Genomic DNA, 14,548 nt, shown 5'->3' with positions numbered 1-14,548 from the left:
TTTTGATACAGCAAGTACATTTTCAGAATTTTATCCTAATAAAACATCCTGGACACACATAAAGATTGAGCTAAAAAGGGGCGCCTTGGTGGCTCAGTCAGTTAAGTGCCGACTCGATTTCAGCTCAGGTCATGATCTCAGGGTTCGTGAGACGGGGCCCCACGTCGGGCTCTGTGCTGACGGCACCGAGCCTGCTTGGGATTCTCTCGCCTCTCTGCCCCACCCCCCTCACATGTGCACACACTCGCTCGCTCGCTCTCGCTCTCAAAATAAATAAACTTTAAAAAAAAAAAAAAAAAGATTGAGCTAAAAAGAATGCCCATAATGTTGTTTATAATAGGAAAAGAAATGGAAACACCCTAAAAGTCCAAGAAAGGACTGGTTAAATTAAGATCACCAACAGCCTCTTGGAATAGAAACATCAGAGAACTGAGTCAGCATCCAGTTTGCTACACAACCAAAGTTCCCACTGGTAGACTGAGATTATTCCAAATTTTCTGTAATGAAAATTAACTACATCCCACTTTCTTTCTACCCCATCCCACTTCCTTTATACTCTTCGTGAATTTATCAGAATCATGTAGAAGCCAGCAGCTTCCTCTGTATATACACCACCACATATATCACATCAAGTTTAAAAACAATGGGAGTCAAGACCTTCCCCTATTTCACTGATTTTAAAACATGCATTTTCCACATCTTAACATTTCTGATATTACACTACTTCCTACAATGATATAAAAAGCACTGTGCCATAGTTTAATTGCAGTATTTTTTCCCTTGTGATATATAAAATTATAGTGCATCTGACAATCAAGGGCATCTTATATTTGATGAAATACTATTTAGAAGTTCACTTCAGTAAGTTAAATGAACATTAGGCAGCCAAAAATGAAGTCTATCCAAGAGCAAAAGCATGTGAATAAATATGAACCAAAGCAATTTTTTAAAAAGAAAAAAAAATTTCTTTAGAGTTTTTTTAGAGCCTGTAAAAGTTATGTCCAGATATTCACAATTAAGTAAATTACTTCAAATTACTTGACGCAAATGAAGATACTCGATGTTATAAATAAAACACGGTGAGCTGGGCACTTACACATAACACTTGTGAAAGCTGTTCAGTTTCATCTGAGCTCTGTGCTCCTGGATGAGAACGATCAGTAAGAAACCCTCCACCCTTTTGTGGTCCAAGAAATGGCTAACCTGAGGGGCCACCATGTCCTTGCCTATTAGAGACCCACCTCTATCTTCCTCTATGATTTCCATGTTTCATAAAACAAGCTTTCTCCCTCCTCTTTGAGACACTCTCCATTAATGAACACTCCCATACTGTAACTGCCTGAACTGTTCTTCATTGTTTAAGAAAGCAAAAGTTTCTCGTGCAGGAAAGGTCCTTTACAATCAATCATGTTACGCCCATGTTCACTTTTTTTAAAAATTTTATTTATTTATTTAGAGGGCGGGGAGAGAGCATCACACAAGCTGGGCAGGGGCAGAGAGAGAGGGAGAGAGAGAATCCCAAGCAGGCCCCACCCAGTGCAGGGCTCAATCTCACAAACCTCGAGATCATGACCTAAGCTGAAACTGAGTCACCCAGGCACCCCCTATGTTTACTTTGAAAATCTTTATTGTTACTTTGGTTAAATATATACTCAAGCATCACTTCTTGGTAAGCCATAATCCTATCTTAACCAAAGTGTTCAGAACTCCTGACAACTTTCTATACTTGCCTTCCCAAAATTAAATCCTAAATAGTATATTTTTTTACACCTATAACTGTCTTTGAGATTTCCCACAGGGGCCTTGGAAAATCACAAAAGATTTGTTTTTTCTTCTTGTAAAAGGAGAGGTGCTAGAAATAATAAGATTTATTTGATGTGTCACTATGTTGATGGGTTACGAAATCAGAGGAGATGCTTAGGTTAAATTCGTCTGGGTAAGATGTCATAGTATTTCAAAAATGGCCTGCTGTAGGAGAAGTTCTTACAGAATTATCAATGCCCTCACTGTCCACGACACGCTTAGATCAGAGTGCTGGACCTACTTTGCTGGATATTAGACAACAGCCATATTCAGGCATAATTCAGGTATGTTTTTTATATTGTTCACTTAGTCCCAAGTTATTTTTTTTAATTTTTTAAATATTTATTTATGAGAGAAAGAGAGACAGAGCAGTAGTGGGGGAGGGGCAAAGAGAGGTGGAGACACAGAATCTGAAGCAGGCTCTAGGCTCTGACATGGGGCTCGAACTCAGACCATGAGATCATGACCTGAGCCAAAGTTGGACGCTTAACTGACTGAGCCACCCAGGCTCCCCTGTCCCAAGTTCTTTAATTTGAATCTAGGATTATCTGGGCCAGTGGCTCTCAAATGGAAATTCATTATCACTTACCTGTGGAATTTTATAAATACACATAGATGTTTAAGACCTGTTCCAGATTTACAGAATCTCTTTACTTGGTATTCTTTTTTTTTTTTTTTTTTTAAATTTTTTTTTTTTTAATTTTTTTTTTTTTTTTTGGGACAGAGAGAGACATAGCATGAACGGGGGAGGGGCAGAGAGAGAGAGGGAGACACAGAATCGGAAACAGGCTCCAGGCTCCGAGCCATCAGCCCAGAGCCTGACGCGGGGCTCGAACTCACGGACCGCGAGATCGTGACCTGGCTGAAGTCGGACGCTTAACCGACTGCGCCACCCAGGCGCCCCCTTTACTTGGTATTCTTGATATAGTCTTGGAATATTCTAACTGTATATTTAGTATATTGTTGGTATATTATTATATCTGGACTATTATATGTTACCTGTGAAGATCTTTTTTCTCTATAAAGATTAAATGTTTTCCGTTTTCATAAATTAGACATAATATCCACTCTTTCTTGACAGGAAAGTTAACCATTATGTTTATAAATATTTTATCTAAAGATTTTTGGACTGACTTTTATCTTGTTTTGCATGTCACAGAAACAACCAAATTTTCTTATCCATTGCCTCAATCTTATCATGAATCCCCACTAGATCTTACACTTTTGAAACTTAGCAGTGATAAATTAACCAGAGTCATGTCAAGTTTCCCATCACCTACAGATAGGTTTTTGTTATACTCTGCCATTTCCCAGAAAGCACTTGCAATCGGCTATAGGCCTGAGTGCCTATCTTCAACAAAGAAGGGCTGTCCCAAAGCTTGGGGAAAAGGACTGTGCCAGGTACTTTTGGGTACAGGCTTCTGATGGCATGTTTCAACAGCTCTAAGACCATACCAGTGGACTGAGTCAGGATTTCTGAACTCCAGTCGAGAAGATGGATTCATAAAACTACTAAGTAAACAGCAAGCAGAAGCAGAACTGCCTAGAACTGAATGCACTGATGAAGGACGACTACGGCTTTTGTTTAGAAGACTGTTAGTGAACTACTGTCTCATTGTCCCACTATATAAGAAACCTCTTTTCTCTTAACTATCCATAACTCATAATTTTGTAAACTATGCTTTTGTAACTGAGATTATCCAGTGCATTTTGTCTTTCACATCAGTATGAGTAAAACAACCGAGTACCTTCTAAAAGGAAACGTGGCGACGTCTCAAGAGTCTTAAAACTCTAAATATCTTACGACCTAGTGATCTATGTTAAAGAAATAATCTAAAATACTTAAAAGTTTACATAAAGATTTTTATCAAGTCATTAACAGGAAGTGGAAACATGTATTATAAAACAATTCAAGAATAACTGGGGCACCTGCGTGGCTCAGTCGGTTAAGCAACCAACTTCGGCTCAGGTCATGATCTCACGGTTTGTGAGTTTAAGCCTGCATGGGGCTCTGTGCTGACAGCTCAGAGCCTGGAGCTGCTTCAGATTCTGTGTCTCCCTCTCTCTCTGCTCCTCCCGTGCTCACACTCTGTCTCTGTCCCTCAAAAATAAGATAAAACATTAAAAAAATTATTTTAATGAAAAAAAGAACAATTCAATTATGGCATATACATAAAGAGGAATACTCTGTCATTAAATATGTTTACAACATAAGAGGGTGCTCATGATATGGTAGCTTTTGAAGATAAACTGTATGGAGAAAAAAATGTGTGTGTATATGTGTATATATGTATTTATGTATGTGTGTCACACACACACATAGACACCACACACATAGATAAACCCAGGAAATAAATGCTAAAATGTTAATGGTAACTATATTTAGGTGGTAAGATTATGATGGGTTACTTTCTTCTTTATACTTTTCAGATTTTTCAGACAATATAGATATGCAGCTTTTATAATCAGTGAGATATCTGGCTGATTAAGTTAGTTTTATTAATCAAATTGTATTTGTTTTTCTGAGGAAGCAGCTAGATCGATCTGAAAAATATTACTTTTGAATACAGCATACAGCATTTTAAAAAATGAACAGTACTGGGGGCATCTCAGCGGCTCAGTCAGTTAAGCGTCTGACTCTTGATTTACGCTCAGGTCTTGATCTCGTGGTCTGTGGGATCGAGCCCCACGCTGGGCTCTGTGCTGACAGTGAGGAGCCTGCTTGGGATGCTCTCTCTCCCCCTCTCTGCCCTTCCCCACCTCTCTAAATAAACTTAAAAAAAAAAAAAAAGACTAATATTGACCTAAGTTATAGACATGTCAAGTTAAATAAACAACTAAAAAGAACTTCAAAAAAAAAAGACTGAGCTGTGCCTACTAACCTAAACAAGTTACTCAATCAGTAGCAAAAAATTTGTGATTCCAAGACCATGGTTTAAGACCCTCTGAAGGACAGTCAGAATCCCAAACACCTTTAGGAATAATACGCTAAATAAATCAAATAAGTGAAGCAAAAGAAAGAATTTTAAAAAATCAGGTCCCCAAATCCTTTTTCTCCCTTCTTTGACTTCTGCAGACATAGAAAAAACAAATGTTTCCTGGGTAATGCAGATGATTGCAGTTATTTTTAAAAGTAGCTAGTCCCTAAGCCATTTGTGATGGCTTTTTAAGAAAATTAATTACAGTGGACTTCCCCTTTTTTCATTTTAAACCAAAAAGGAAGAAGAGAACTGTAACCATGATACCTAGTATATACGGAGCACTTTATGTAAAAAGGCCATTATTTCATTGAATCTTAACGTAGCAAGTAGGTGCTACTACTCTTCCGTTTTTCAAATGAGGAACTGAGTCTGAGGGAGGTTATATAACAACCCAAGAGCAGACAGCTAACAATCAAAGGTAAGATTCAAAGCCTATCTAATACCAAATTCCCACTCTAACCAACATATTCACTGTCGCCTGCGTCCAACAGGTATCAGGGAAACCTACTAACCTTTAGATGCAGTACCAGGAAGTAGGATATAAAAGTCAACAAAACCATGTCCCTGCCTGCACGGGGCTTAACGTTAGGGGAAGGCAAGGCACAATGAGCAAACCTGCTCACAGATATCTCATTACAAAACGCGACACACGCTGCGGTGGCCAAGTACAAGGGCTATGCGGGCTTGTCACAAAAGGACCTAATTTAACCTAAGGGACAGGAGGAGGGGGCCAAGGAAAGGATGACTCTGAAGTAAGTAATGCTGAAGAGAAGACCCTGAGCAAGAGGAATAACTAACAGGGTAAAGAGAGGGCAAAAGACTCCACTCTCCAGGCCGTCTTCTCTTAAAAGTATACTTCACTGGGGCACCTGGGTGGCTCAGTCGGTTAGGCGGCCGACGTCGGCTCAGGTCATGATCTCGCGGTCCGTGAGTTCAAGCCCCGCGTTGGGCTCTGTGCTGACAGCGAGCCTGGAGCCTGTTTCAGATTCTGTGTCTCCCTCTCTCTGACCCTCCCCTGTTCATGCTCTGTCTCTCCCTGTCTCAAAAATAAATAAAATGTTGAAAAAAAATTTTTTTAAAGTATACTTCACTGTACTGAAAACTGCTGTGCGCGCACACACACACACGCATACACACACGGCAGGGGAAGGGAAAATAGGATTTTCCCCCCACTTAGGGGCCACTCTATTTGAAAAAATGTAAATACAGATCAGTGTTTTAGAGAAAAATAAAATATCAAAGGTATTCGTATATTCCAACTTCAATTTTCCTCTAAAATTAATCCTAAATTCTAAACCTCCCTTTACAATTGCTGTGTTTTAAGGATAACCAACCAAGAGAACAGCCCAGAAGGGCCAGGGTAAGATGTGCTCTTACTCTCGACTTGAGGAAATTACACTGTTTTCAAGGAAGAAATATTCAGATCCTAACCTCGCCCACCTTCTTCACCACTATCACTCAGTGGATAAGCGCTGTGCCATTCTCCTGACTTAATCTCAAGGGACAAGGGACAAAGTACAACAGCACCTTTTTTTATTTTTGGTAGAGCCATGTAGTTGTTCAAAGTGAGGGTCACAACCCATTTGTGGGTAATAAAATCAATTTAATGCATCATGGTGAACAACTTTTTTAACAGAACAGAGTGTATCATATAAGGCCAAACGTTACCTGATAAATTTTTATTTCACTTATATAACATACACATACTGTTGTAAAATTTATTTCTTACTGTAGGTCACAGTCACGGCCAGAGTTTCAATATCACTACCCCAGAACAGAAATGACAATCTTACTGTCTGCTTAATCTAGAGACTGAGCACAGAAAAGAACTGCAAGATAACTAAAAAGGTTTGAGCAGTGGTTCCTCTTTATTCTGTGAACTTAAAGTTTCGTGAGAAAAAAAAAAAAAGGTGTGTACAACGAGTTCGGGGGAGCTTGGGGGGGAGGTGCATTTTTTCCTGAAAATGAATCTTTCATCACTGCTGTACGCTGTAAACTCTAATCAATCCGGAAAATAGTATCCCCCAGTTGCCGAGTAACTGGTCACGTGGGTATGAGCGGATGCTGGCCTAGGCAGTCAGGTGGCTGAAGGGCACCTTTAGCTTTGGACCCTAACCGGGGGAGCACAGTGTGACATAAAAGGAAGGGAAGCAAGAGCCTGGAGACCTGGATCCTCAACTGTAACCTTGGTGAGGCGGTAGCCCCTCTAGGTGTCTTTTCTCATCTCTAAAATGAAGGGCACGGCTCCAAATTCCCTTCCAGCTCCAATTCTTGTAATTCTACAAGCAACGACTGAGAGGTGGGACGAAATAAATAGTAACAGTCCTACCACCCGTAAGACTGGCACTGTAAGTGCTTAATTCCTTATTTGAATAAGAACGAAAGAAAATCAAGTTATAATGACATTTTTAGGTTCCTACATAAAAAGACTTTAGGATTTTTAATGGCACAATAAAAATAATGCATGTATTAAATTTCCTTCCAAAATATTCCCACTGACAGAGTAAAAAGGTTGACAATTTCTATTAATTTTACGTCTCCCAACTAGCTGTCCTCTAAGAAGCCCTATTCAGAACATTCTACAGTTCAGCAGTATCCTCAAATAGCCTGCTCACATGCACAAAAAGCTTCCACTGAAAACATCAAATCTGATCAGCTTTAAAGCTTAGTACCCACTTTTCTCCACAGAAGGCTTATTTCTTCTGAAATTATGCTGAAATCAAATCCACTTACGAAATGCTTTTGACAGAATGCCTAATATCCTCTTAATAGCTTTCCCTGCTACTTTATAAACATTTGGCATCCAAATGATCCCTGAGACTAATACTTCCACTGATGTCTGCAAAATATGTCAAATGAATGTTCTTACAGGTAAGAAACAAATTCTCACTCTGCCTATGCTGTTAGTGAATAAATATCTATGGCAAATCACACTCCATTATATGAGTCTGAGGTCTGTGAGATACAAGAAAGTACCTACCACACCTACTTTCCAAAGGAATAATGCTCCTTTGAAAACACAGTGGTTTTGCATAGGCCTCTTAGAGAGGGGAAGGCATTTTAACATAATATACATGACGAAGATATATATTCTAAATAGTTCTATAAATATGGAAACTATCATGCAGCAAACACTGTTTTTGTCACTCTCACGTTATTTTTTTTAATTTCTTTATTAAATTTTTTTCACGTTTATTTATTTTTGAGAGAGAGAGGGACAGAGCATGAGGAGGGCAGGGGCAGAGAGAGAAGGAGACACAGAATCTGAAGCAGGCTCCAGGCTCTGAGCTGTCAGCACAGAGCTCGACGTGAGATCCTGACCTGAGCCGAAGTCGGCCGCTCAACTGACTGAGCCACCCAGGCGCCCCACTGCTCACGTTATTTCTAACCTATAAATTCTGTTACCCAGGATGAGGTAATTAAAGAAAACCATCTCGATATAGTCAGTGCAGTTAGTTCATAGATAGTAAAAACTCGTTTTAAAAAAGAAAATTTAAGTAATTAAAATAATTTAATTTAAATTCTGGCAACCATATTCTCTTTATATAAAACATAGAATCTCATCAATTCCAATTTTAGTAACAATTCCAAGTAAGGACACGTAAAATTATAAATGTACTAGTTAAGCATTTAGGCTCTATAATTAGCTTTTTATTATAAAATAAGAACATGTAACATGGTAATTACAAAAAACTTAGGAAAAAGTTAGTATGTATCCTTTCAATCCTTTTTCTATGTAGATACATACTTTTTCAAAATGGGATCTATACTGAGCATTAGTTAGGATTAAGAAGCCCAACTCAAACTATTCACAATTTAAGCAAAAATAGAGAATTTATGAACTCACATTTCAAATCAAGAGAAAAATGGGGGTAAACCTAGCATAAAAAGAAATTGACCAAAGAGCCCTTTTGACCCCTCTGCTCTTTCTCTGGGGATTAATGTTACTGCCTGAAAGCAAAGTACTTCTCCATGAGACTGACTATAGCTTCAGGGAGCCAGCTGCAGGCTCAGAACTCCACATTATATACATTTTGGTTATTTTATACACATATGTATAGTTGTTAAAAAGAGCACTGCTCTCCTCCAGCTCCAATTGCAAAGAACCGGCTCGGGTCAAGTGTCCATCCCTACGGCCAGGAACACCGAGGAAGATGGCAGGTCCAACCCGAAGCAGGGAGCTAGAGCCAATAGAGAAAGAGAGGACAATGGGAACAGGCAGGGCAAAGGAAGGACAGACACACTGGCGGAGAAATACATACCAGCTGTGCAGCCACCTCACGTTCTGGCTGCTATGCTCTGCAAAAAGCTTTCCTACTCTGTTACTGAATGCAGTGATGGGTATGTAAACATCAGAACTACTTGAGAATCTTTTTAAAACCAGGTACTCAGGTCCCACTTATCTATAAAGCCTTTTCTGGAAGGACTTCTATCATGAGCATGTTTCCATGTCACTGAATATTCTTTTTAAAAAAGCGGGGGTTTTAATAGCGGCACTGAATTCTAACATGGTTCTAAATTTTTTCATTTTAATGATTTAAATCCAGAAAAACCACATACCATCATGATCTTTTTTTGAACATAACACTCCCGAGAGTCAAAAAGCATTTTATGAAAGCAGCAACCACTGCCACACCTTTTTCAGAAAGTATGCCGGGGATTCTTTGTGGGGGGTGGCTTCAGGGGGGTGGGTTATGCGGTGGGTGGAGACAGTTAGGTGACCTTGAGACTTGCCACTACTAAAAACCTAGCACTGAGGGTTTTTTTAAACAAATGTCTCTAAGGGACAAGGACACAACATACCTCAAAGTATAGCCAGAAAAGCAAAGTCTGTCATAGTCTAATTAAAGTAAGACTGAAGATTATAAACAAACACAGTATAACGCAACTAGCGGAGGGAAGTGAGTGATGAGAAGGGGAAAAAAGCTGCCTGTGCAGAGTCTAGGGAAATGAAAGCTTACGAGTAAGACTCTGTCACACGCCTCTCATACTAGAAGAAGGAGGTACAAGCCAACCTCCCCGGTCTGTTGACATGAGTTGCTAAGATCATTCGACCAATTTCCCTTGTTGATGTCATGTTCGCCAATCCACTTCCTAATTGTACTCTGGCTTTCTACAGGCAAGAAGAATACAGTGGAGACAAAGCTGAGCAGGGGCTGAAGCACAGGACCCGGAACTTATCCTGCCGAGGGAATGCCAGCTCAAAAAGACCCACAGCAGTCACTGCCCAAACTCCTTTTCTGACATTTCTTCTATTTTCTCTTTAAAGAAACTATTTCCAATGGTCTACTTTTAGGCAACATGCAAATGTCTCCAAAAGGAATGGATACCACCGAGTCAAGTAAGAAGGCTGAGACAACAGAATGCTATGAGTAAAGAGATAATCATTGAGGAATGAGGAATTATTAAGTAACAGGAAGTTATTAAAGCAAATGTATCCAGTAAGCAGTCAAATCCTTATATCCCCATTTTTCAGGTAGAGCTCAGAACAAGATTTACAAGACACCGAGAGAAGACACGGGAGGAAGTAGAAGCAACTTCCAACAATATGGCAATTAAAGGGAACCACAAAGTCCTTCTTGAAAGACTAGCTGTGCCCATTTCAGAACGCGAGAAAGCTTCTGCCTTCGCTGGAGCCCTTTGTTGCTGCTGCTGCTGCTGCATGGTCACTGCTTCTCTGCCGGAAGCCACCCCCACCAATGGGATCTAACGTTGTAATGGTCTCAAGCCACGCCCATCACTGAGGCGGCCCAGGCAGTCTGCAGCTGCACCAGAAGGTGGATTTCGCCAGGGAGGGTAGGTGACCTCCAATGTCAAGACTGAAACACGGAGGCTCAAAGGGGACATTCAAGTTGAGAGAGAGAAGGGACACGAGATTCAAGAACTCTTTTGTAGTGAAACCCATTTTTTTTTCAAATGAACTTATAGCAACATATTACATAAATAGTAAATAAAGGTACCTTGGCTTAAAAAAGGGTGATTTTAAAGTTCACGTAACATGCACTTTTCAAGGTCAAGAAGTGGGAACAATGAGGCTGTTTTAACATACATATTTTAAACGAAAAGTTACAGATAGGAGCGGTCTTTTACCAGCCTTAATATCCGAGTTCTGTGTTTCTTTAAGTGCAGATTCAAGAAATCCCAAAAGTAAATTGTTCCAAATTGTTTTTAACGTCTCTCTTTATCATCTCAGGATCTTCCTACAAATGACCCAGAAGCTTGAAAAATTCTAAGAAATGTTTACTTCTAAGTTAAATCACGAACAGCCTCCACCCTTCTAATTCCTTATCAGAAGCAAGGGCAAGAACTACCCGGTGCCCGCCAGTAGGCAGTACAACTATTAGCACTGTCACCTCTCAACCTGTTTTGTGTTCCTTGGTGACTGTGTGACCCTCACGTCAGCACGCACCAAGCAGATGTGCAGGGCTGGCACCGGTCACGGCGGTGCGCTGGCCAACATGTGCAGACCTGTGTTCTGCAAAAGACCTGGGCATTAGAACAGCCTTCCTAATCAATGACATGTTAACATAAAGTACACGAACAAAGATGGCCGAAGAGTTTTATTCTGTCTGTCCCCAGACCAGTTACCTTGGCAGCACAAATCACCACGTCATTGGTCTCCAGGATTAAAATGTGGCATCTGTCATTTTGAACACGCAGATGGAGCTTCTTTAAAATCGTTACAAACATAAATAAAAGCAGTCCAAATAAATACTTGCAGAATCCTGGAAGCATGTTGTCCTAATGATCTACAGTAAGTCCGTCAGGGGTCAGCTCTGTGTACTGAACAGGTGGTGGTGACAGTGATGGTGTATGAAAGACAAAATAACAGCTTTGTCAAATAATCTGTTTTACAGATTTGCTATTGTAAAATTAACTGCAATGTTGCTAAGAAAAATATTTCTAAGATCTTCTTGTTCTGCACACTGCTGTTCACTTCAAGTTGGATGAAGCCCATTTATCCTGACCTATTTTTATTATAACAAAGGCAGACCAAAACCTGACTGAAAAATCAAGGTTTCTTTTTACAGTTGGCGAAACAGTCCCTTTTCAGCACATTTCCACTTCTCTCTTTACTTTTACCTAAGAAGGTTCACATCTATTTCTTTCCAAAGTACCGTTACACAGAATTATAAACTTCTGATCTGCCCATCTGGGTAATAAAATCACGCCTCGGGGCGCCTGGGTGGCTTGGTCGGTTAAGCGTCTGACTTCGGCTCAGGTCATGATCTCACGGTCCGTGAGTTCGAGCCCCGCGTCGGGCTCTGTGCTGACAGCTCAGAGCCTGGAACCTGTTTCAGATTCTGTGTCTCCCTCTCTCTCTCCCCTCCCCTGTTCATGCTCTATCTCTCTCTGTCTCAAAAATAAATAAACGTTAAAAAAATTAAAAAAATTTAAAAAAAAATCACACCTCTTCTTCAGGGTGTTTAAGGTTGTGTAATGTGCAACCAGACCTGAGTTCAACTAGCTGTGAAACCTTAGACAAGACACTTAACCTTTGTGTCTCTGTTTCTTCATTCGTAAAGAGAAATAACAGGCCCTACCTAATAGGGTTGTTGTAAGGATTAAGCAAAGAAAATGGCACATTTTAAGTAGTTAATGAGTGTTCACTATTCTTCTTCTTCTTCAAGTTTATTTAGTTTTGACAGAGAAAGAGCAGAAGCGCTTGCACAAGCGAGGGAGGGGCAGAGAGAGAGGGAGACTCCCTCTCTCCCAAGCAGGCTCCTTGCTGTCAGTGCAGAGCCCAATGCGGGGCTCAACCTCACAAACCGTGAGATCCTGACCTGAGCCGAAATCAAGAGTCTGATGCTTAGTGGACTGAGCCACCCAGGAGCCCCTCGCTATTATTATTCTTAAAGAAAAACTTACATGAGTCAAAATGCCCAAAGATAACCTACTAACAAATTCATACAATAAGCTTTTTGATAAACTTCTAAAAACGCTAGATGCATTCAAAAGGAACAAAATGAATTCTCATTACACCATGTACTATTATTTACAGAAGCGGCTCCTTAAAAGTTCACAGAAGTATCTCAGAATTTAGGGAAACGAAGAATGACTTTCACAACTTATAAAAATAAAACAAATCTGTTTGGGCTGACCCGGTCGACAAGCAAGAATATGGCGCCTGTGTTCAGTTCTAACTACAGCTACAGAAATTGTTTTAAATGTCTTGAAGCAGGAAAACTAAAGACACTCGCCTTATTCGTGGAACTACAGAGCAAGACAGTAATGCAGGAGGAACTCGGCAGGTATTTTCACTATAAGGGACAGGGGGCAGCAGTTTGCAAGTTTACTCTGGGATGCAAAGGACAGGGGGTAAGAGGACGTTTGAACATACAAACACAGGCAATACAAGAGGTAAATTCTTAGTTACGGTGAGTCTGACTTCCCAATCAGGAAAAAAAAAAAAAAAAAAAGGTGACATGAAACGCATTAACAGAGTCTCTAAGGCACAGAATGCAACAAATGCTTTGGGTACCAAAGTTCCATCTTAGAGCTTCAGGCGGTAGCAAAGTTTTAGAGAAATCAATCCTGGACTTTACGTGCACGTGTGAGCAACAATCTGCACAATGCTACTACTGAAGGCGGTAAAGGGCCCTCAGGAAGGGAAACCAACCTGCCTGTTTGCGGAGACAAAGTGCAGTTTCGCACTGGAGAGACGGCAAGCAAACGAACGGGGGAGGGGGGTTGCAAAAGGAGGGCAGGAGGAGAACGCAGGGGAACCGCCAGTGCGTGTCTGCTTCACGAGTGTCTACTTCTTCACTCGAATTGAGGCAGAGGAGAGGGAGCATTTTTCGTTTAGCCACGATGGAAGCAATTTCTGCGCGGCCCCCGGTCTGAAGCTGGCGGCGGGGACGAGGTCACAGTTCCCGCAGGACCAGGGGTGCCCCACTACGCTCCCGGCCCCGCCGCGTTCCGGGCGGGCACCGAAGCTGCAGCGACGGCCGACGGGCTGGACGCTCGGGCGGCCCCGCGGTCTCGGGCAGGGGTCCCTCGGCAGACTCGGCCGCGGTGCCCTCGGTCCCAGGGCTGCACCCCGCCCCTCTGACCCGGGCCGCGGAGCCTGGATGCTGCCCTCACCACCTGGCGGGAAGCGCAGGCCCCCACGCCCCCTTGGCCTCCGACCGAGCTCAGGCCGGGCCGCGACCGGCTTTCGGCGCCGGGCCGCTGCGGCAGCCCCCACTCACCTCGCCGCCCGGCAGCGCTCCGGCTCGGGCTCAGGCTCGGGTCCCGGCGGCGGCGGTGGCGGCTCCTCCATGGCGGCGGCGGGGGTGACGGCGAAGGCGGGCGGGGGGACCAGCTCGGCGGCGGCGGCGGCTTCTCTCATCCGTGCACGGGGCCTCGCATGGCCGCGGCGGGCGGTAAGCTGCAGCCTGGCGCGGGGAACCGAAGCCCCGAAGTGCGGGAGTGACTCGGCTCCGCCTCCGCCTCTAGCCCGCCGCAGGAGCCGCTCGCGCCGCGGCCATCTTGGGAACGGCGACCGGCCAGCGCCGGGCTACGGCGGGCGGCGAGGGACAAGCCTCCGAGGGCGGCGGCGGCGGCGGCGGCGGCGGGCGCGGCAGCGGACGGGCGGGGAGCCGGCGAGGGGAGGGGCGCGGGGAACGGCGCCGGGGGCCGGCGGCGTGGGCGACCGAGGCGGCGGCCCGGGAGGCACGTCGGGGCCACTTGGCCCGGGGGCCGGGGGCCCGCGACGGCCGCCTGATTTCGCTAGCGGGGAGTGTGCGCCGGGCCGTGCCCGCCCTTGCTCCCGGGGCGGCCGG

At 43.0% G+C, this 14,548-nt stretch overlaps 1 protein-coding gene across 11 annotated transcripts in view; it reads right to left on the bottom strand.

The window, feature by feature from the left end:
- The window catches only part of MAP3K4 (mitogen-activated protein kinase kinase kinase 4), a 113,443-nt gene extending 99,150 nt beyond the window's left edge, over nucleotides 1-14,293 (bottom strand). For all 11 annotated transcript variants that reach the window (XR_007462907.1, XM_049654542.1, XM_049654546.1 and 8 more), the window contains exon 1: nucleotides 13,976-14,293. Coding sequence is in view for 10 of the 11 variants with exons in the window: in XM_049654542.1 (XP_049510499.1) it covers nucleotides 13,976-14,115 (140 nt within the window). In the remaining variant the exon portion in view is untranslated. The remainder of the gene's footprint in view (nucleotides 1-13,975) is intronic.
- Between the last annotated feature and the right edge of the window lie 255 nt (nucleotides 14,294-14,548).

This window comes from Panthera uncia, assembly GCF_023721935.1.
Source record: "Panthera uncia isolate 11264 chromosome B2 unlocalized genomic scaffold, Puncia_PCG_1.0 HiC_scaffold_24, whole genome shotgun sequence".
NCBI classification, from domain to species: Eukaryota; Metazoa; Chordata; class Mammalia; order Carnivora; family Felidae; genus Panthera; species Panthera uncia.
Note: the sequence above shows the minus strand (reverse complement) of the source record. Positions and strands in the feature narration are given on the sequence as shown.